Source organism: Oryzias latipes, chromosome 19, assembly GCF_053564925.1.
Source record: "Oryzias latipes strain Hd-rR chromosome 19, Olatipes_Hd-rR_3.1".
Taxonomy (NCBI): domain Eukaryota; kingdom Metazoa; phylum Chordata; class Actinopteri; order Beloniformes; family Adrianichthyidae; genus Oryzias; species Oryzias latipes.
Genome location: NC_136255.1, coordinates 19,415,505 through 19,437,456, shown reverse-complemented (window position 1 = coordinate 19,437,456; position 21,952 = coordinate 19,415,505). Strand labels below are relative to the sequence as shown.

Genomic DNA, 21,952 nt, shown 5'->3' with positions numbered 1-21,952 from the left:
AGGTGAGGGCGTGCGTTTGTCCAAACCTGTAAAGAGGGATGGGCTAGTAGTCAAAAGCAGACATGCTGCACGCATGCGCTGCAGCCTGAAAACATGCAGATTCCTGCAGAACAAAGAACACGTCAAACTCTTTGTTTAAATATAAAGTTAGGTTTTAATATATAGTTGCAAGGATGTTTATTAGGACATACATCCACAGATTTCATCGTGTAAAATATTTTATTTGCTCAACAAATTTAAATATATATAAATTTATTTAAGAATAAAATACAAAAATGATCACGCACAATCCATGTGCTCGACAGTCATTAATCTAAAAGTACCAGTTACTTTGAACATGTTTGGAGATGTTTGGTTGTAAATAAATGGAGATATGTCCTCAGTCCTCTGGGGACATATGTCCTTTCTTTTTTTCTTTTTCTTTTTTTTGCTATCTTCCATATCCCTGGGGGTCATGGGCCTTCGTAGACTCCTCTTTTCCATTTGTTTTGTTGATGTGGTACAAAGTGTTGGCGAGGTTGTGTAGTTGGCATGTCCCGAGCTGGCATCCACGCTGAAGAGCCCGTCTGAGGCGCAGAATCAATGCACTGCTTATGGGGAGGAGAAAAAAAAGGAAAATTTGCCATGAACTTTATGATTAAAGTACAATTTTTGCTCAAAAATCTTTACAATTTTCCATAATTTGCTTTTTAATTGTTCAATTTTAGATTTTTTGAATTGTGCACCTTTGTTTCAGAGGTTCCAGCCCAAAACGTTTGCCCTCCGAATGGAAAGGGACGACCTTCAAAGGTGGAGCATCCTTGTCTGCCCTTCCTGTGGCTCCAGTCTGGACAGGTGTTCCAAAAAATGTAACGCCCACCTCAGACCTGCAGGGACAGGAAAATTGACACAATAAGATCAATAAGTAGGATTTTTGTGAACATTTTTTAAATATTTTGTTGTTGTTGTTGTTCTTACTCTCTTTTTGGAGTTAGTTTGAGTGGGCCGGCGGTAGTCAAGGACACAGTCAGCAGCAGCAGAAAAGCTATCTCCATACCGGGGTCTCCTACAGTTCTTAAAGAGGATAAAGCACACATTTGAACTCTTATTATTTTATTGTTTTTTTTACAACAAAGCATCTCTAAAGTCAAAAAATGCAATCTGAATTTGAAGTAGCTCAAAGCCAAAAAAAAAACAACCTACCTCTGAAAACTTTCAAATAGCAGCTGTGATGCTGTGATAAAACCATTAGCGGCGTCCTCGCTGAGCGTCTGTCATGCCCTCCCTGCTCAACCTTCTTTATAACATGATGGCAGGATGAGGGGGTGTGTCTTCAGTGTTGGTCCAAGTGTGGGAGCAGGTTAGGTTCTTCCCAGCGGCAATTAATCAATTACATTCGGCAGTTTGAATCTGTTTACTGTGAGGGGAACATAAACAACCTACAGGTATTCTAGAACATAACTATATTTTAGGTGACCTTTTGTGATGTTTACATTGAGTCCCATGCTTGCTCTTCGCTCTAGTTGTGCCCCCCCCCCCCCCCCAACATACACATCCTCCTCTATCCCTCGCCTCCCTCGCCTCCTCACTTGTTGCTGAGCAATTGTTCTAGAAATCTTTCATTTCCATCACCTGCAGGAAGCCCGCTCAGCCCAAAATAGCCCCGATTCTGCTCCGAGTTTTTCTTTATCACCTCATTTTTCCTGTGCCTTTCTCCCTTGACTCACTTTTGCCGTGTTTACTCTTGATACGTCCTTCACTCATATCCACATGGCCCCCCCTACCCCAGCCTCTTGATCTTGCAGCTGTCCTACAAGCAAATGAGGAAACTATAGCAAAAAGAAAGTCTATTCTATTTGAAGGTATAACATTGACAAAACACTTTTTAAATTGGGACTTTCATCTAAATTTACCATTTTCAGGCTAGTGCAATTGACATTCAAAAAAAAAACATGGGCACTCAAAAGATTAATATTTCACCTTTCATTACGCATGGATTATGCTCCATTCTGACGAATAACATACGCAGAGATTGTTTGCCAGAGGAAGCTGCTATGGGGAAATCAGGGAAAAGTGGTACAAAAGCAAACATAGATATGAAATAAAAATCTGCTCTGATATTTTAGAATGACAACCAAGTTTAAAAGCCATTTAAACAAGACGTCACTAGTTGGAGAAGCTTAAAATGACAAAAATGTATTAAAGTGAATGCTTAAATGCCAGTAAAATGTAATGTGTGAACTCACTCATCAGCTGTTTAAAATGACATAAGAATAACACATTAATATAGTTATCATTCAAAATTCAATGGGGAAGTTACAAAAGGTTTTTAGCTTTGAAAGTTTTAATTTAAATCAAACATTACTAGAGTTATAACGCATTATTGTAATACCGCTTGGAATAAATCCAAGTGAAGCTTCGCCTCGGCTTCTACACTATATTTTCTCCATTGTTTTGACCTTGTCCTTGCTTTATTTTTAATTGGTCTCAACAGGTTTTTTATTTGTTAAATAATATAAAAACTGTTTGATCTCGATTTTTGTAGTGAAAACATTTAACTCTCAGAATAGAGTTTTTGGACAGTTTCAGGTTCACTGTGGAATTTATGTGTAATATAATCAAAAATATATCTGTAAGAAAAGTTGCTGGGTTTATACTAAAAATATCAAACATTGCCACAAATAACTTTTTTAAAGATAAATGAACACAGCAAAATGTTACACAAAAACTCATAAAGACTCATATATATATAAACATATTCAGCTAAGTATTTGTTAATAATTGTTAATGTTAGTTTTTTTTTTTGTTTATCTTTTCAGAGGATTGCCAATCAATATTTGTTTTGAAAAACTAATTTAGATCATTGTCTTTCCAGCTTAATTTCTCACATTTTTGATGGTAACTAAAAGGATTTTTTTCTTCATTTAACCCAAAAATTATTAGAAAACATCAGGAGATAAAAAGGAGACAGTAAGACTGAGAAATCTCAATTATTTTTAAATTACTGAAGAGAGAAATCAAATGTCTAAAAAACTTAAACTACATTTTGTGTTTAAGTACAAAATGTCATTAAATTTCTATTCCTGATAACTATTAAAAAATCTCTATGACAAATGTTAATGCAAAAAATGTTTAACTTATTTTATGAAATTAGTCAAAACATATTATCGCTTCTTCAATGACTTAGTTATTAAAGTTTATTTAAAAATGTAAGTGATCATTTGAAAAGAATATTAAACACCAAAGGCCAACTTTTAGTCTCAGACAATCAATAGCCAGCCGTCAAGGTACAAAATAACAACAGATTCTCATGGTAGTTCCTGATCCAGTTCATAACTGTCTCTTGAGTGTTCTTAGTCTGTTTTCACCTAAATAGTCCAGTTGGGCATGGAAATTTACTTGTTCTAAAATAGACTAAATTCATTACGCTAGAAGTTCCATTCCAGGGCCTTGATTTTAACGCTCCTTTTAAAATGTTTTGTTTAAATTTAGATGCACCTTGGAGTCATTGTCTGACTTCAAGACTCAGGGGGAACAGAGCGGGGACAGAATGTTTAGCATTATTTCTCAAAATATCAAAGCGCTACTCTCTTTTTTATTAATAATCATGCCTCAATTTTGACTTAGACTTTTAGGAGGGGTTTACCTTTGTTTGCTAAACAAAAGCAATTTCCGTGTTCTCTAAATGCACATATGTGGTTTCTAGGCACTAGGCTATGATACTTTACTGTATCTTAGTAGGCAAATCATTGACCACCATGGTTTCTTCATGCGTGCATCTCTACGTTTTCCTAACTGATGGCGTCAAAGGACACCAAGAAGACCAGTTAATACTCTCTTGCGTCCTATCTTAATCAATTTTTTTTATTTTTGTTTTGTATTTTTGGAAGAGGTCAAAGTATCTTTACAACAGCAAAAAAAAAACTTTAATATACCACAACCTACATAAATTTCAAAATAATAAAAAGTATTGTGCTTAAATATTGTAAATGGATCGCTCCTAATTCCTATACATGTTTTTAAATTTGCAAATTTTGTTGCAGTTTGATAACTACTTGTTTTTATCGATGCTTTAAAGTTATGTGGGATCAGTTGATGAATGAGAAAAAATACTACCTTCTGGTATCTGCAGTCTAATGCTCAAGCACTTAGGTCAGCAGGAACTTGAGGAAAGTTTTACAAATGTGTGTTTTTGATTCACATCATAAGGGATCCAGGATCTGAGGTTCCATTTGTTTATGGAAGATAGGATTACGGCTAGGATGAGGGCCTGCACCGCCAGGTGGAGTAGTTTAAATGTCACGGGGTCTTGTTCATGAGTGAGGGAAGATTGAAGCGTGAGATCAAAAGGCGGATTGGTGAAGTGTCCGCTGTTATGCGCTTACTGAACTGGTCCGTTGTGGTGAAGAGAGACTGGTCAATCTTCGTTCCAATACTCACCTATGATCATGAGCTCTGGGTCATGACCGAAAGAACGAGGTCGCGAACACAAGCGGCTGAAATGAGCTTCCTCCATAGGGCGGCTGGGCGTTCCCTTAGAGATGGGGTGAGAAGCTCGGTCACCCGGAGAGACCTCAGAGTAGAGCCGCTCCACATCCAGAGGAACCAGCCGTGGTTGCTCGGGCATCTAGGGAGGTGTCCCGGGCATGTCCCATTGGGCAGAAGCCCTGGGGAAGACCCAGGACACACTGGAGGGACTGCATCTCTCGGCTGGCCTGGGAACGTCTCAGGGTTCCCCCACAGGAGCTGGAGGAAGTGGCCGGAGTCTGGGCATCTTTGCTTAAACTGCTTCCCCTGATACCCAGTTCAGGATGAATGAAAGAAGATGGATGGATGGATAATAAGAAGAACTACTCTGTGCAACTCAAGAATCTAGATTTTACCTGTACAAGTGGGGACACCTGTAAAAATTTAAATTAAAATAATCTGCCTTTACATTGTCAACTATGTTTTGACTACAAGATTTATTGAACTGCAGGTGGTGTAACATGCTGTCACGGTGTGACAAATTTACACATCATCCATAACTGTGGTCTACCACTGGCAGGGGTTCACAAGGTCACTATCGTCTAAGCTATGACTTATCAAACATGTAATTCATCTTGACTGAATATGTGTTTACTACAAAGAGGTCACATTGTGAGAACTCCTCCAACTTTTCTCCCACCGACTCTGACGTAACGCGTATCCTGTTGTTTTAAGCCAGGAATCACCAGTCATCCACCTCTTACCCCCACTGTGTTGTTTCCTCACCCCGCTGGGCACAAGAAAGAGCATCCTGACAGGAAAGCTTGTCTTTCACCCGCATGTCACCGTCTCGTATGAATCACCTGGGGAAATGTCTGCTGAGAGTCTGCAGCCCGTAAACTGAATGTTGAAATAGGTTATAGTTAATGTTTACTTGTGAGCTAAAAGCTGATTATTTCAGTTTATTTCAAGTTTCTCCAGACACATTAAGGAACAAATTTAGGATTTTTTTTCTGGGGAAACTCCTTGTATTTTTCAAACAAGCTGCTACTTCCATGCACTACCCACTCACTGGCCACTTTATTAGGCACATCTGTCCAACTGCAGGTTAATGAGGGTTTCTCATCAGCCAATCACATGGCAGCAACTCAACACATTTGAAAGTGCAGTTCTGTGGGCAGAAATGCCTTGTTGATGTCAGAAGACAGAGGAGAAGGGCCAGACTGGCTCCAACAAGAACTCAAAGAACCACTGGTTACAACCGAAGTCTGCAGAAGAGTATCTCTGAACGAACAACCCGTCCAACCTTGAGGCAGACGGGCTACAGCAGTAGAAGACCACCAGGTGCCACTCCGGTCAGCTAAGAATATGTAACTGGGACTACAATTGACAGAGAATCACCAAAATTGGACACTGGTAGATTGAAAAAACGTTGTCTGGTCTGACGAATCTCCATTTCTGCTGAGACAATCGGATGGTCGGATCAGAATTTGGTGTAGACAACATACAGTGGAGGACAAAATTGTTGGTACCCCTCAGTTAATGAAAGAAAGTCCACAATGATCACTGAAATGGCTTGAAACGTTCAAAAGTAACAATAAATTAAAATTTATTGAAAATTAAATAATCAAAATCAGCCATTACTTTTGAGTTGTCAATAAACAGAATTATTAAAAAAAACAACTACTGAAATAGGGCTGGACAAAAATGATGGTACCCATAACTTAATATTTTGTTGCACAACCTTTTGAGGCAATCACTGCAATTAAACGGTTTCTGTATTTGTCAATAAGCCTTCTGCACCTGTCCACAGTTACTTTGGCCCACTCCTCATAAGCAAACTGCTCCGGTTGTCTCAGTTTTTTATGGGTGTCTTCTCCAAATGACATGTTTCAGTTCCTTCCACAGATGTTCAATTGGATTCAGATCTGGGCTCATAGAAGGCCACTTCAGAATAGTCCAACGCTTTTCTCTCAGCCATTCTTGGGGGTTTTTGGCTGTGTGTTTTGGATCGTTGTCCTATTTGAAGATCCATGACCTGCGACTGAGACCAAACTGTCTGACACTAGGCAGCACATTTCTATCCAGAATGCCTTGATAATCTGGAGATTTCATTTTACCTTGCACAACTTCAAGACACCCTGTGCCAGATGCAGCAAAGCAGCCCCAAAACAGAACTGAGCCTCCTCCATGTTTCACAGTAGGGACAGTGTTCTTTTCGTTGTATGCTTCATCTTTGAGTCTACGAACATAGAGCTGATGTGCCTTACCAAAGAGCTCCAGTTTTGTCTCATCTGTCCAAAGTACATTTTCCCAGAAGCTTTGTGGCTTGTCAACATGCATTTTTGCAAATTCCAGTCTGGCTTTTCTGTGATTTCCTTTCAACAGTGGTGTACTCCTTGGTCGTCTCCCATGAAGTCCACTCTGGCTAAAAACAAAACTCATCAATTTTCCTCTTCCGGCCACGTCCAGGGAGGTTGGCTACTGTCTTGTGGGTCTTAAACTTCTGAATAATATGTGCCACTGTCATCACAGGAACTTCCAGCTGCTTAGAGATGGTTTTATAGCCTTTACCTTTATGATGTTTGTCTATAATTTAGTTTCTAATGTCCTGGGACAATTCTCTCCTTTGCTTTCTGTTGTCCATGTTCAGTGTGGTAAACACCTTTTCACCAAACAGCAACGTGACTATTTGTCTCCCTTTAAATAGGCAGACTGACTGAGGACATACCTGAGTTCATCATGACCCCCTGGGCAATTAGTTCTCAGTCTTTTATGGAGGGACCATCATTTTTGTCCAGCCCTATTTCATTAGTTGTTTTTTTTAAATAATTCTGTTGATCAACAACTCAAAAGTGATGGCTGATTTTGATTATTGAATTTTCAATAAATTTTAATTTATTGTTACTTTTGAACGTTTCAAGTCATTTCAGTGAGCATTGTGGACTTTCTTTCTTAAACTGAGGGGTACCAACAATTTTGTCCACCACTGTAAAAGCATCCATCCTGCTTTGTATCAACGGTTCAAGCTGGTGGTGGTGGTGTAATGGTGTGGGAGGATATTTTCTTGACATGCTTTGGGCCCCTTAGTACCAATAGAGCATGGTGGCAACACCAGTCTTCATGAGAATTGTTGCTGACCATGTCCATCCCTTTATGGCCACAGTTCTGATGGCTACTTCCAGCAAAATAACGCACCATGTCATGACACTGAGTCATCTCAAACTGGTTTCTTGAACATGACAATGAGTTCATTGGACTCAAATAGCCTCCACAGTTACCAGATATCAACCCAAAAGAACCCCTTTGGAATGTGGTAGAACGGGAGATTAGCATCATGGATGTGCAGCCGACAAATCAGCAGCAACTGCGTGATGCCATCATGTCAATATGGACCAAACTCTCTGAAGAGTGTTTCCAGTACCTTGTTGAATCTCCGACACCAAGGCAAACGGAGGTGACCAGTGAGTGAGTAGTCTCATCGGTAAGTACTGGCTCAGCTGCAATAACGCCATCTTGTGGCAACAAAACAAAGTTACAGGAGTTTAAACTTGTGCAAACTCTTGATATGACTGATCAGATTTTTTCTTAAAGAAGCTTGCAGACTCTTTTAACATAAATAACATACACAATTATCAGTCAATTCAGATTATGTCACCATAAATAAAGTCTGGTGAGGCTGTTATTTAACATTTTGTGACAGATTTCAGCAAAAGCATGTCGACGATGAAGACAGGACGAGAGCAGAGAAGCGCACGTATTGAAAAACCTGTAAAAGGTTAGAGGGTCAACCCTGAGAGATATGAGCTTAGAGTCCATTAGTGGATTATAACCATAACCACTCCTGCATCTCCCTTGGATTAAAGAGAGAAAGGGACACGGAGGGAGAGATAGGCTGGATGAATGAGGGTGACAGGAAAGCAATCGAACTGAGGCAAATTGAAGGGCAGGACGCAACACAAACGTGGAATAAAACCTGTCCAACAAGCTGGGGAAGAGCTGCAGGAGGGGGATCACATCACATTTTTAGCATTTTAGGGGATTTTTCTCCAACCTACAGAAGATCGCTGCACATTAAAAGCACAATCTGTTGAAGGTGAGTTTAGAATTTTTGTAATCTGTTGTCTGGTCTGTTTAAGGTGTTTTATCACCAAAAAGCTTAAAAAGTAGATATTTAGAAAAATCTTTACAGGACGTTTGTGATTTCTGTGCTTTTTTTTTTCATCTTCTGTCAGCAGTCTAAATATATCCACATCTGAGTTACAATGCAACTCCGCAGGCACCAGCCCTCATCAACAGCCTCTCTATTATTGTTGTGTAACTTCAATTTGGGGAATGATTTGTGTTTGTGCGCGCAGGAAGCATGGACGTGGATGTGGAGGGGATTATCCAGTGCATCAAGCAGGGGGATGAGAACGGTGTTCAGATACAGCTGCAGGAGTTCAACAAACAGGTAGCCTCACAAAAATCCCTCCCCAGAACACATTCTCGTGTGCAGGTTAGTTCCACAAACAACAAGTCTTTTTTCTGTCTGACCCTGCAGTACGCCCAGTGCTTCTTCTTTGATGCAGATGAGCGGGAAAGGCGCAGAGTGAGTTGACTGAATGTGGGGAAAGTTAACTTCATTTCATACCCTGACTGTTCTTCAGATCCCTCCCCTATTCACTTGACCCCCCCCCCTGCCCCAGTGAAGCTGTGATTAGTAATTCTGCTGCATCAGTTGTCCTTGATCCTCTTTCTGAGCATGCTCAGACAGATTGAGTCCAGAGTGGATAACTGTTAAGAACTGTCCGATGGGTGAAGCTCCCCGAAAGAAAAGAAAAAAAAAGAGAGAATGAAGATGTTGTTTACAGAGGGTTTCATATTTTAAATTCCAGTTGAATTTAACGTAATTTATGTATTTCTGTGTTCTGCTGATCATCTTTTTCATTAAGGACTTCCACTTCATCAAAGAAAAAACCTTAACTGAAGTTTGAATTGACACTTAAACTGATTAATTTTTTCCTCTTTTCTGATATTTGATTCTCTGATTGTCTTCAACTAGCAAAGGAAACTGAACGAGGTAGAGTACCTCCATTAATGACGAACAAAATGTATTTTTGTACATGAAAGTTGTTCAAATTAAGCAATAAAGTGAGAAAATGTTGCTTATAAATTAATATTGCACTCCGATTTCAGTTCAGGAAAAATAAAGTGAGGGACTACCCAGATTCTGACTCTGAAAATGAAGAGTATGAGCAAGAAGACAGAGGCCTCTTCCTCAGACAGGTACATACATGACTGAGTCTCTGTGGTTGCCAAAGCTTTTTAAAGAAACGTCTCTAAACTTCTATGACACTACTTTTGTTTTTCAGAACTTAGCCATTGTTCTGGTGAGGTTCATTCAAACAGAAGTGAAACACCGTCTCCTAAAAGCAGCATTACGCACCTTGAGGATCCTCTCCCGGGACAAAAAGACACTGGGCGCCTTGGTGACTGACAGCGCCCTCCTGACTTTGGCCAAGCTAGCGTTCCTGACCACAAACGACACCTGCGATGATGTCAGCGATCCTGATTCGGATTTCTACGATAACATCATCGCTTCTCTGGCTGAGGCCAAAGTGCAGCAGGTCACCACTGACGAAGGCGAAGCTGAGGCTGCGGACCAAAACGAGGAGTACCAAGCAATGGATGAGGACTCCAAGAGTGACATCAGCAATGCCACCAGTGGAGACCTGGACAGCATTAGCGGGTTCGGGAGCCACAGGACCAGCATCAATGAAATGCACAGAGGGAGCACCCATCAGAAGGCACTGGAACGTGGCAGGAAGGACCGCAGAGAGAGCAAGATGGAAGGAGAGGAAGAGGAGGATGAAGGGGAGCTGGCAGAAGAGTCACTGAGGAAGGAGGCCATGAAGGTGCTGTGTAATGTGGTGTACAACAGCACCTGGGCACAGGAGAGGTTCAGTGCTCTGAGGTAGGAGGTTTCAGAAATGGTCTTCATGACATCATCAAGTCATTTGTTTAATTTAACAAACTCCCAGACTTCTATTTCTTCTGTCAGCCTTATGAATGGTCTTATTGAGCGCATATCCTCCAGCGTCAACTGGTCGTCTCCCTCCAGTGTTCAATTTTATGAGCTTCGCCTCATGTTCCTCATCACAGCACTGAGGCCTGAGCTCAACAACCAACTCCAGAAGGTGGTGCAACCTGAAAAAACCCACATGCTCTCTGTGAGGCCTTTTTTCTCCCCCAACACATGACATCTTCCTGCCCCTCACTCTGCGTTTTCCTCCTGCAGGTCGGAGGGGTGTCCATCCTTACGGCAGCCTTGGAGAGCACTCTGGAGGTGCAGTGGAAGGAGCCGTACGAGTGTGTGCTGGACCCGGCGGCACCACCAATTTCTCCAGAAGCCTCACAGCGCATCATAGAAATCCTCAAAATCCTCTTTAATATCACTTACAGCAACCACAGGCAGGAGCCTGGTGAGGTCAGTGAGTCATAAGGCATCTCTTTATCATTGATATCGCCTGCTAATCTTCTAAAAAATAATGCTGCGCTTAATAAATGACAATTCTAAGAGTGAGATAGGAGGAAAACAAGTTGTTTTCTTCTCCTTAGGATGATGCAGCTCTTTATCGCCACTTGGTGGCCATTATGCGTCTCTGCCTGTTGAGGAAATGCATGATGGCAGATGACACAGATGAACTACAAGGGTAAATATGACATCAATTATTTTCATTTTTAATTTTATTTTGTATTGTATGTTTTTAAACAAAGTTTTGTGCCACATAAAAACAATGGTCTGTTCTCTGTTCAGCGCTCTCAGTATTATTTTTCTCTTTTGATGGTCTTGCATCTGCTTTCAGCTTTTAAGAATCACATTTCTTACACTCTAATTATCACTTTTACTAAACTTTTTTAATGATGCCTGCACTGATATGTGCATGGAAGCTTAACCGACTCTGTGGTAATCTCCTCTCAACCCCACAGTCACACAGTCAACCTGCTGACTGCGCTGCCTCTCCAGTGTCTGGATGTTCTCCTCTCTGTGCCTCTGACTCCAGACTCTGAGCAAAGTCAGGGTGTCAACATGGACTGTGTCCACACCCTGCTGCTCTTCATGGAGCACCGCCTGGAGTCAGTAAGGATGATAGCAATATGGGATCCATCCTTAAGAATAACAGAGCCTCTCTTTTATAGAATTAAAGGTGTTTTTTTTCCCTTCTCTTCACCAGGGGGATAAAATCAAAGAGAAACTGACACCTATCCTCAACCTGCTGACGGAGAGCTGCAGGGCTCACAGGGAAACACGGCTCTACATCAGGAAACATGTAGGATTTGTCACTCACACCCAACCTCATGTTATACTTTTGCTGTATTACTTAACCCATGTGTTGTGTTGTGTGTAAAAAGAGACCCACTACCCTGTTTAGGTGTAGAAAAAAACACCTTAATCTACCTTTTTCCAATTTGAAATTGTATGACTTTTCCTAAACGGGTTTCATCATTAGAAAAAGGGATATTTTGCTTTTGTTTATGTTTCCACATGTACCACATGTAACTAAGACTATACCTATGGGTCATTTTTGACCCGTGAATTGTTAAAGCTCAACAGCCACACACAAACTCTCTCTAATTCACAGATAGAAACACTTACACACACACCTGAGGCTGCAGGTGGGTCGGTCAGAGGTAAAAAGGTTTTAGTTCTGCCCCTGAAAAAAGGATGGCAAGGTACATGCCATTCTTGTGAGAAATACAGCTACAAAGCCCATTCTCACATTTGTGATGAATAGTTGATATCGAAAAATTTTTACCAAGTCAAAGCAACAATTTGTTGTTCTTTTGTGTGTTACTTTTATAGTTTACTTCCTTAAGAAATGCGATAAATGGCATATACTTATATAGCGTTTTACCAGCTTCTTAGAAGGCCACAGTCCCATTCATCGTTTCACACACACTGATGTCAGCTCCACTGGGGAACACCTGGAGCAATGCCGGGTTATTCACCTATCAAAGATTATTTCAGCTCTGTGTTTCCTCTAAATGCTACTGAGGATTTGATGTTTCCTGATCTGCTTATTTTGGTTTTGAGATGCTAGTTTTCCTGCAGATTTGCAGATGGTTTTGCAATTTCAAGTAAAACTTGAATCAATTATGTGTCCTGCTCATCAGATCCTGCCTCCTCTGAGAGATGTATCCCACAAACCGGAAGAGGGCAACACAGTGAAGAGTCGTCTCATTCGCCTCATGACTCACCTGGACACGGACCTGAAACACTGCGCTGCTGACCTTATCTTTGTCCTCTGCAAGGAAAACGGTAAATATAACCCATCCTCCAACAGAAATTGCTCTATCAGCTTAAAGTGTGCTTTTATTTACTTTTTTTTTTTTTTTTTACACAGTGAGGCGTTTTGTCAAGTACACAGGCTACGGTAATGCAGCCGGCTTGCTGGCCACCAGAGGCCTGCTGGGGGGTCAGGGTGTCAGGAACTACAGCAGCAGCGCCCAGTACTCCAGTGACTCGGATTCAGACACAGAGGAGTACCGGCAGGTCAGAGACCGCATCAACCCGGTGACGGGACGCATGGAGGTACCGCAGCCGGACCCCATGGAGGGGATGACAGAGGAGGAGAAGGAAGAGGAGGCCAAGAGACTGATAACACTTTTCAGCAAGCTGTCCAGGTCAGGAAATCACACACATAAATGTGATGACATTTGAGATAAACCTCCATAAAAACAACCCAAGAAAAAGTCAATTTATAGCAGACTTAAGTGCAAAAGAGTCCTCGTTTTATGATACATGTGTCTTTTCCACTTCTGCATGCAGAGATGACATCATCCAGCCAATGGGAGTGGATGAAGAAGGCAAACTTGTCCCCCTGCAAGGAGTCGGAGAGAATCCCATGACTGAGGATGCAAAGACTGAAACAGAGACGGACGAGGGGGCAGAGAAAGAACATATGGACTGAAACTTGGGATTCGCTTGAGTCATTCTCAGATAACATCCAAGTATTTAAGTTTATCAGTGCATAACTGTGTACAATCTTGTAGTATTCTGTTTGACCCCAGAAAAAAGAAGAAAAAAAAGGCTCACATCTTTCAGACTTCGTGACTTTATTTCAATAAAAGATCCAGATGGTAAAACAGAACGCAGCTTTCACATTGGTTTCACTTACAAGTTATTATAATGTAGTTGCTAATAACCAATTGATTTTATTATTATACTATGTGTCTCAATAAAGGTTTCATATCTGGAAATAAAAAGTAGCTTTTTTCATTATGTGCCACATGAGGTGCATCGTTCATTCATGATATCTGCAGAGCATCCAGTATATTTTTAAACCTACTGCGTCTGGGAGGTGCATGCTGCAGTGCGTAGTGGCTGATTCCAGATGTTCTTGCATCTGCATCTCTCACTTTTAACAGGATTTGGTTGAGACGCAACATTTGAGTTTTAAGCATTCATCTCCTTTCTACCTTAATCAAGATCAATGCTGCTGCTCCTCATTCAAAATACATGCACATTTAAAGGGAACAGTTTGGTACAATAGCAATATCTGTGCAGCAAATATAATAATTGCTATAATAACTTGCAGTTTTTGATTCATTTTAAATAGTTTTTGAAGACATAAATACTTTACTCTGTAGTGCAAGAATTGTAAAGAAACTTGATCGGCGAAATTTCTGCAGCAACTTCAATTCATAACAAAGAACTATTCCAAACTTTAAAAAACGTATTAAAATGTTATGCTAATATTCAAAACATAGAATTAAAAAAGCTAAAAATTGTAAAGTACCTCATTATTCAATAAAATTACAGTTAAATTCGACGATCATAAAAATGTGAATTATGGAATCAAAAGATTAAATGTTCAGAAGAAAATTTTTCCAATCTGCTTTCCCATTAATAAAAAAAAAAGGGAAGATGGGGTCTTTCTGCAGACACAGTGTCAGCATAGATCCATCATCTCCCCCAGTGACTCCTGCAGTTCTACTGACTGCAGGGAGGAGGCGCCACCTTCAACCGCTATATTCTTTAGTATCTCCAGCGAAGTCAAGACCACCTGAAATACAAAAACAAATGAATATATAAATAAATACAGAAAACACAACCATGAAAACCACAGAAGTGAAATGAAATAAGAACCAAAACTGATGGAAATAGATCAAATCTGAGACATATTGCAACTGGTAAAGTTTGGATTTATTTCTGATAACCTGTTCAAACCGGTAGTACTGCCCATTAACCATTTCTACTGCTTAGATTTATTAATTACAAGTAAAAGTGTTGCTCCATGTATTATTTTATAGCAATATCACCTCAATTGTGATTAGTTTCTTCGTCCAAGGTCTGTTTTGTGGGTCTGGCCACTTCTCCCCCAGACAGAAGAACAAGGAGCATGGGGGGCAGTCACCTCCTTTGCTAAAGTTTATTATTCCTAAAGGGAAGATTCAGATTATTTTTTCTAGCAAAAGGCTTCCACACACATGACACCTTTTCTATTGCACCTTTATCTTACCTTGCAAGAAGTCCTTAAAGTGGAAAAGTGTAGCAGGATTCAGCTTGGACACCTCTTGGGGTGTTTTGCTGGTGTCGAATTTGGAAAAGCTCCAAAACACTTTGGTGTCACCCCGTCGGCAGCCGTAGACCAAGTGACCGGACACGCCCACTTCCAGGCCGTCACCTAGAGTGTTCAAAATCCTTTGGGTGAGATTAGCTTGCACTTGATCCAGCATATTTCCAGGTCCTGGCAGAGAGACCAGGCTGGGGCCGTTCTGAACGTCCAAAACCGAATCCAAGAGCTCAGGCCTGATGTTGGGGAAAAAAAAGCTGAATAAGAAAACTAACAGATTGTGTTTGTGACAAATTACCACAGAGACCAACACATTTTCTCTGAGCAAATCAACTATATGAACACAAACTATGTTCAACTGGAAAACAGCGTGTTTTATTAAACGACACTGAATAATGAGTTGATTTAAGGTGGACTGAGGACTATTTGCTTATCACTGTCAGCCATGTTTGCTTGAATATAACATCATTTCACTGCTTACCTGTAGACTAAGCGGAATCCAGCTTCATTCTCTACTAGCTTCTCAGACACCTTCACTCCTCTGTAGTACATCAGTATCCTGAATTGAGTCTCTTAAGAATTCAGAAACAGGAAATTACAATCAATGTTCTCAAAGTTTACCATTTGATGATCAAACGAAGGACTCTACGTTTGAATGGTCTGAGGCATTTCTAAGAGCGCCTCCCAACTTACTGATGCTATTTCCATCTTGAGTCCTGTGCATTGTATCCATGAAGAGTGCAGTGGCCTCATCACCATCAACCCCTCCCTCAGCTCTACTCGGTGGACATGCTGGTTGCTCAGGCAACCCAGTTTCACCGGCTGCACCCACAAACATTACTGGATCCTGCTGTTGCCCGGGCAACGGGGGTCCACCAATCAGGGCGTGATTCTGCAGCTGTTGTTGCTCAGGAGGAGGCTCGAATCCTGTGATTCCTTCTGTGTTAGAGAGAAAGTTAGGCTGCCTGTTGGAAAGTACAGAGGATGCTCTCTGTTTGCTGCTCATGCTGAAGTGCCGATGACACTACCTGCTTCAGAGTCGATGTTCAGGCCCCTCAGACACTCCTGAAGGATATCCTCACCGGCTATGCAGCCTGAAGTCAAATATTGATGAGTTAGGAGATATATCCAACTGTTTTTATTATCTTTAATTGTCTTCTTTTAATCTTTTACAACATAAAATGAATCCTTTAAAAACTTCAGTACCTGGTATTAAATCTTCTATAGGAAGGTAAAGAGCATCCTCTGTGAAGTCGACCAATTGGTTCTGAGAATCACAAGTACACCTTTAGGCAAGTCTGTGTACAGTCATGTTACAGTCGGGCTGTGTCCAAATTCACTCACTACTACCCCTAACGCAACTCAGACACCATGCTCATTACCTTTTTTTTTTTTTTTGATGACAAACATGAGGTCACCCATTTGCCAAAGTAAAAACGTAGTTAATAGGAACATTTTGCAAAGACTATTTATGAATCCACAATGATCTGATGATGAAAACTTGTATGATTTATTAAAAAAATGTAAATACATTTTTACCAAAAACATGCTTCATAGGTTAATTGGTTACTCTAACTTGTGGTGTGAATGTGAGTGTGCATGGGTGAGTGATTGTGGCCCCGCGACAGACTGGTGACCTGTCCAGGATGTCCCCAGGCAGCCCCGTGACCGCGAATAGGGACAAAACGGCTTACAAGATGAACATTTTTACCAAGTGACAAATCATTTAAAAGCAATGCATTGTGGTCTATATTTGCTAATCTAGTGAGCACACTATGCACACTACATTTTCGCAGAAACTTCTGGGAAGTTTCCAGGGCACTGGAATTTGGAATTAGAGTTTCGTACACCCCTACAAAATGACGACATAGCGCACTATGTGGTGAGTAGTGAGGGAATTCGGACACAACCTCAGTTTTTACCTTTTGTGTTTACTTACGTCTACGACAATAAAGTTGTTGTAGACGTTATTGTCAGTTTGTTCTTGGGATCCAGCAGCAAAACAAGCTGTAAGACAGAAAACGTCGTTTTTCTTCTTACCATTTATCATGTCTTTAATCCTTATTTCCAGTCAGAATGCCCCTGTTTTCATTATTCCTCTGTAAACTCCCCACTCTGATCATCTTTTGATTTATTTTCTAAATGGTCTTTTACTTAGGATTACAACGTTGTTAGCCAAATTATCATTTTTCTAGGACATGGTTTCTGCAGAGCGGCAGTCGTTCATCAGAAATTCACCTCTCAATTGTTGGTGGGACCACCCCCACATCCCGTCATCCATCTGTTTACACGCTAGCTTATAGCCCCTCGCATCCCCAACCTAACATTATCGGTGCAACAATATTGGAGAGAAATATTGGAGCTTTCCAGTCGTACAGTTTTGAGCCAGACGCCTATGGAAGTGATTCTGTAGCATAATTAAAAATAAATGTCAAAACCAGAAATGCTTTTTCATTTTCAAAATGAAGCTGCATTTGTTGACTCAAAATTAAAAAGAAAAGCAATCCGCCAAACCGCTTTTTATTTTTCTTCTTCAACATCGCTTCTTCTGTCACTTAATTAAAGTGATAATGTAAATGGTATTTGACATTTCATTTTCAAAAGGTTCTCTGGAAAATGTGGAGCGAAATTCATTTAGAAATGTCTAATTTGACAATTAAAATGGATTAACAGAAATGCTTTTTCATTTTCAAAATGTAACTCCATCAAATGACTCAAAATTAAAATGCAATTCTTCAAAATGCTTTGTCATTTTCTTCTTTACTATCGCTTATTCTGTGACATAATTAAAGTGAAAATGCAAAGAGGGGATTGCGTTTTCAAATTCACCACGCAAAATCTGTAGCAAAATTCAATACCAGTCAGCATTTCCAGGGGGGGAGGTGGGGCGATGACGTCAGTGCTCACTGTTCTTCTGCGCTCTTTGCCCTCCAGGCAGTGTTGCCAGATTGGGCGGTTTTGGTTCTAAATTTGCTGGTAAAATGGCTTTAGGTGGGTAGGCAAAATTTAGATGATTTTAGGGTCGGTTTGGCATTTCTTATTTTCTCATGAAAATATATTACCGGACTGTGTGGCTGTTGGAGTTCTGCGAAGCTTCCATGTACTGGAGCTCCGTGAACGCACCAGGCCGAGTGTGGGAGGAGCTACCAGCTAATGTTTTTAGCCGGATCGCTACATGGAGCGGTGTCTGTGTCGCTCACTATCTCACTTACAGTGCATGGTAGACACGGAGAATGTGGAGAGATCAGGTTTATTTATTAAAAAGATTTCTACATGGCAATCATGTTTCCGTGTTCGAGTTCATCTCAGAGATTCTCCCAGAGAGTCTCTGCTTCAGCTTCCAGGCATGACGGCCGCTGCAGGCGGCGGTTTTTCCTCTCTCTCACTGACCGAGTCTGAAAACTTGCTGTTCTGCGTTAACCCGAGAGGGGAAAAAAATAAAACCAGATTTATAATTACTGTTTCAAAGAAAATAAAAAAATCATAAGATTCAAGAGAAAGGTTTAGGATCAGGCTAATATACGTGTCAACAACAACATTTAGCGTCTGATGCATTTAAACTCCGTACTGCGGGCATAATGCCACAATGTGCATCTTGGCTGTAAATATGTGGGGAAAAACTTCCGCCTTTATTTTGTCTGGACACGATTGAAAACACAAATTCACATGAGTGCACGGTTTCTCAGGAGTGCCCGAAGCACACTTCCGCCTTCAAAAGCCGCCACAAAGCTACTCCTCTGCTCAGACACTCGGTTCTCACAGGAGACACGGTCACACTAAGGCTCCGAATCGTCCTCCGGAGCGTTGAACGTTACAAATCAACCTTCACTTCCCTTCACACAAACACGAAGACTCCGGCTGCGCTGATCAGACATGCTTTGCTTGTGCAGAGCATGTAGCCACACCGAGTGAGCACTGACGTCATCGCCCCGCCTCCCCCATGGAAATGCTGACTGGTATTGAATTTTGCTACAGATTTTGCTTGGTGAATTTGAAAACGCAAATGCAATCCCCTCTTTACATTTTCACTTTAATTATGACACAGAATAAGCGGTTTTTAAGTAGAAATTAAAAAAGCATTTTGAAGTATTGCTTTTTCATTTTCATTTTGAGTCAACAAATGCAGCTTCATTTTGAAAATAAAAAACATTTCTGGTTTTGACTTTTATTTTTAATTATGCTACAGAATCGCTTCCATAGATCCCAGCTCAGATGAGGAAAACGAAGACATGGATCTATGTTTTTGCAAGTGGATGCATCCGGATGGAGCGGAGCAGGGAGCTTGTGGCCCACCCAGAATATTTTCTGCGTGACAAATACAACCATTATCAAACTGATTTTTATGATAAAAGACCTTTTAAATCTAGCAAATATGAGGAAGAAAACAGCAATAATGCATATAACACTCAGAATAACCCTTTTTTCTTGTATTGCTTTCCCTATTTAGATCCTTACCACGTGAAGAAGACTCTTCTGGCCAGCGATATATTTTATGGGGGTTAGCATTGTCATTTTTGTTGTCTGACACCATTGTGAAGCCCTTAACTCTAAGAGCGCTGCGAAAGTTTCTTTTCCAGTGTGAGGGATCTCCCTGAGCTCGACCGTTGCCGCTCACCTCAGCCCAAGCCTAAATGCACACAAAGACAGATTAACGTGCTTAAATAATGAATTATCCTATGCGCAATAATATACTGCCCGCTGAAATCCAACCTTAAAGATGAGAACATCCGTGTCGGAGGAATCCCCTCTCAGACCGTGTTTCCATGGGATTGAGAACTCTGTTTTCTCTGCGTTTGTCCAGGCAACACCTTGATATTCAGCGTTTTCAATTTTGGCCCACAGCCAAGGCATCAGGAGAGGTTTAGGGTGAGCCATTTCTACAAGAAGATATGATAAAAGCTCAAAAACTGACCACAATATCAGATAGAAGGAATTCCTTGTTTATGTCTATGTTCTAACATCTAAGTGTAAAACACTGGCATTATATGACAAAGAAATACAAGGAAAACATAGAACCATGCAAAATAGGAAATCATGATGATTATAATACAAATTATTTGAATTATTTCAAGATTTCATGCATTTTATGAACCAAGCAGAGGAAAATAGTACACATTTATAAATATTGACTTAAAAACTTTGAAAACACGTATGGTTCTCCAACATTCCTTACTCTGAGGGGCACACAATTTTAAAATACTAATTTAATGCCATTGATTCAGTAAATGCATCAGACTTACTTACGAAGTAAAGAAGTCAGAAAAGAGGAAGTAATTCAATCACAACAATACACTTCATTTAAACTAAATAAAGACTATAACAGCTGATAAAAGTAACAACTTCTCGATTTTCTTGAAGAAATGTCCCTGGAGGACTTATAATTGATTGTAAAATGTTTTCTATGTCCGTATGAAGTCCAGAAAAGTAATAGTTCCTCTCGTACCTGTTCAGTGTTGGTGCAGCTGCCGATATGACTGTCTGCAGCTGTTGACGCGGTCAGATTTCTACTGTCACTCAATGTGAGCACGAACAAGCCAGTATTTAAATGACAGACTCCTTTTATGCTGTCATGCTTTTAACTTTTTTTTCATCGCAGCCGTTTATTCTCGGGAAACTCCGATTCTTCGGTTTCGTTTTCCCGACGTGACGTCAGACATGCTTCGGGCACTGCGCAAGCGCACAAATGAGTATGGCTGTTCCTGGACCTGGACGTCCACTGTGAAGAATTATTTATTGAAAAATATGATTTGCATTATCGGTGAAGCCACTTTTTTCTCCCCATCTTTTTAAGTTTGTGATGAATAGTAATGGACTCTATAATTTTGTTTGACTTCTATCATTTATTGTTTTCTTCCTTTGTCAAATTTGGTCTGTTATTGTATCGTCAATTTTGTTAATAAAGTTTTTCTTAAATACTGTTAGGCATAAAAACAATCAAGTTATACTTGAGTACTATAAAAACCACTATTGCCTATGTTAAACTATTTTGTTAAAACTTAATTAATTTCCTGTATTAGCTTTTAAACATTTAACTGTCAAATCTATCAAGCTTTACCTTCTGGCCCTGTAAACTCAAAAGTCACAACTATTTAACCCTCCTGTTATGTTCGTTTGTGAGGCACAGAGATGATGTTCCTGGGTCAATTTGACCCGGTGAAGGTTTTATTAATTAAAAGATGTCTGAAACCCAAAAAATCCTAAAAAGCAGTGTGAATATATCATCACTTACTCCATTACCAATTATTCTTTCAAAAACCTAGTGAAATGGTGTACCTTACCTCTAACAGGAAGTGGTTCAATTATTAAATAATTCATTCGTTTTTCTTAAAAATACACATGTTCTAACTTTTTTTGAATTTTTCACTACTGTATTACTTTTGAAAGACTACCATATAAAATACTATAGTTTTACATAACATTGAAACATAATCTTGAAATTTTGTTTTACATACATGCACTGTGAACCAGAAAAAAACAAAATCACAATACAACAGACAAGCAATCGCAATATGAAGTTGTGTGTGTGTGTACATATACACAGCACAAGAGTGACCAGTCATCACACTGTGCTTTGTGCAAATTAATTCTGCACATTTCGCACAGGTCATGCTTGTCTTGACCCCCCCGGCCGTCCCCCCAACTCCGTCTGGATGAAGCTCGTCTGCTGGACTTTAAATATGTAGTTGTAGGGTTAGATAAGTTAATTCTTCTCTATGAGTTCTGGTAAATCCCCTGTCCGTCCTGGGGGAGGATGCCTCCTTCATGTGGGCACCCCTGAGGTTTCTTTGTTTTTTCCGGAATCCGTTTTTTTCCAGGAGTTTTTCCTTACTGTGATTTTATGTTTTACTTTTTCAATTACCGATACGAAGCCCATTGAGACAACTGTTGTTGTGAATTTGGGCTATACAAATACAATTGAATGGAATTGAATTGAATTGAATTAGATT

The 21,952-nt window shown here is 40.3% G+C and overlaps 3 protein-coding genes across 5 annotated transcripts; 1 reads left to right on the top strand and 2 right to left on the bottom strand.

The window, feature by feature from the left end:
- Positions 1-285: 285 nt before the first annotated feature.
- Positions 286-1,314, bottom strand: am5 (adrenomedullin 5). Of its 3 annotated transcripts, none has more exons than XM_011488015.4 (4): positions 1,183-1,314; positions 958-1,053; positions 726-866; positions 286-590 (listed from the first exon to the last, which is right to left on the bottom strand). In XM_011488015.4, exons 2-4 carry the CDS (start codon positions 1,032-1,034, stop codon positions 431-433), a joined length of 378 nt encoding a protein of 125 aa, XP_011486317.1. In that variant the 5' UTR covers positions 1,035-1,053; positions 1,183-1,314; the 3' UTR covers positions 286-430. The 3 variants fall into 3 exon arrangements, with proteins under 3 accessions (XP_011486317.1, XP_011486318.1, NP_001098363.1); XM_011488016.4 differs by having other exon boundaries at positions 286-587; NM_001104893.1 differs by lacking the exon at positions 1,183-1,314 and having other exon boundaries at positions 431-587; positions 958-1,034.
- A 6,997-nt stretch (positions 1,315-8,311) lies between these two features.
- LOC101155305 (chaperone Ric-8A) lies at positions 8,312-13,695 on the top strand. The gene is made up of 14 exons (XM_011488069.3): positions 8,312-8,542; positions 8,805-8,899; positions 8,990-9,037; positions 9,491-9,508; positions 9,625-9,714; positions 9,801-10,402; positions 10,490-10,625; positions 10,727-10,915; positions 11,047-11,141; positions 11,419-11,569; positions 11,664-11,759; positions 12,604-12,748; positions 12,834-13,113; positions 13,259-13,695. The coding sequence occupies exons 2-14, from the start codon at positions 8,810-8,812 to the stop codon at positions 13,398-13,400; spliced, it is 2,082 nt and encodes a 693-aa protein (XP_011486371.1). The 5' UTR covers positions 8,312-8,542; positions 8,805-8,809; the 3' UTR covers positions 13,401-13,695.
- On the bottom strand, positions 13,529-20,702 carry irf3 (interferon regulatory factor 3). The gene is made up of 11 exons (XM_004080501.5): positions 20,449-20,702; positions 19,716-19,882; positions 19,461-19,632; positions 16,945-17,012; positions 16,212-16,272; positions 16,034-16,099; positions 15,699-15,944; positions 15,487-15,577; positions 14,952-15,241; positions 14,752-14,870; positions 13,529-14,495 (listed from the first exon to the last, which is right to left on the bottom strand). The coding sequence occupies exons 2-11, from the start codon at positions 19,878-19,880 to the stop codon at positions 14,382-14,384; spliced, it is 1,392 nt and encodes a 463-aa protein (XP_004080549.1). The 5' UTR covers positions 19,881-19,882; positions 20,449-20,702; the 3' UTR covers positions 13,529-14,381.
- Between the last annotated feature and the right edge of the window lie 1,250 nt (positions 20,703-21,952).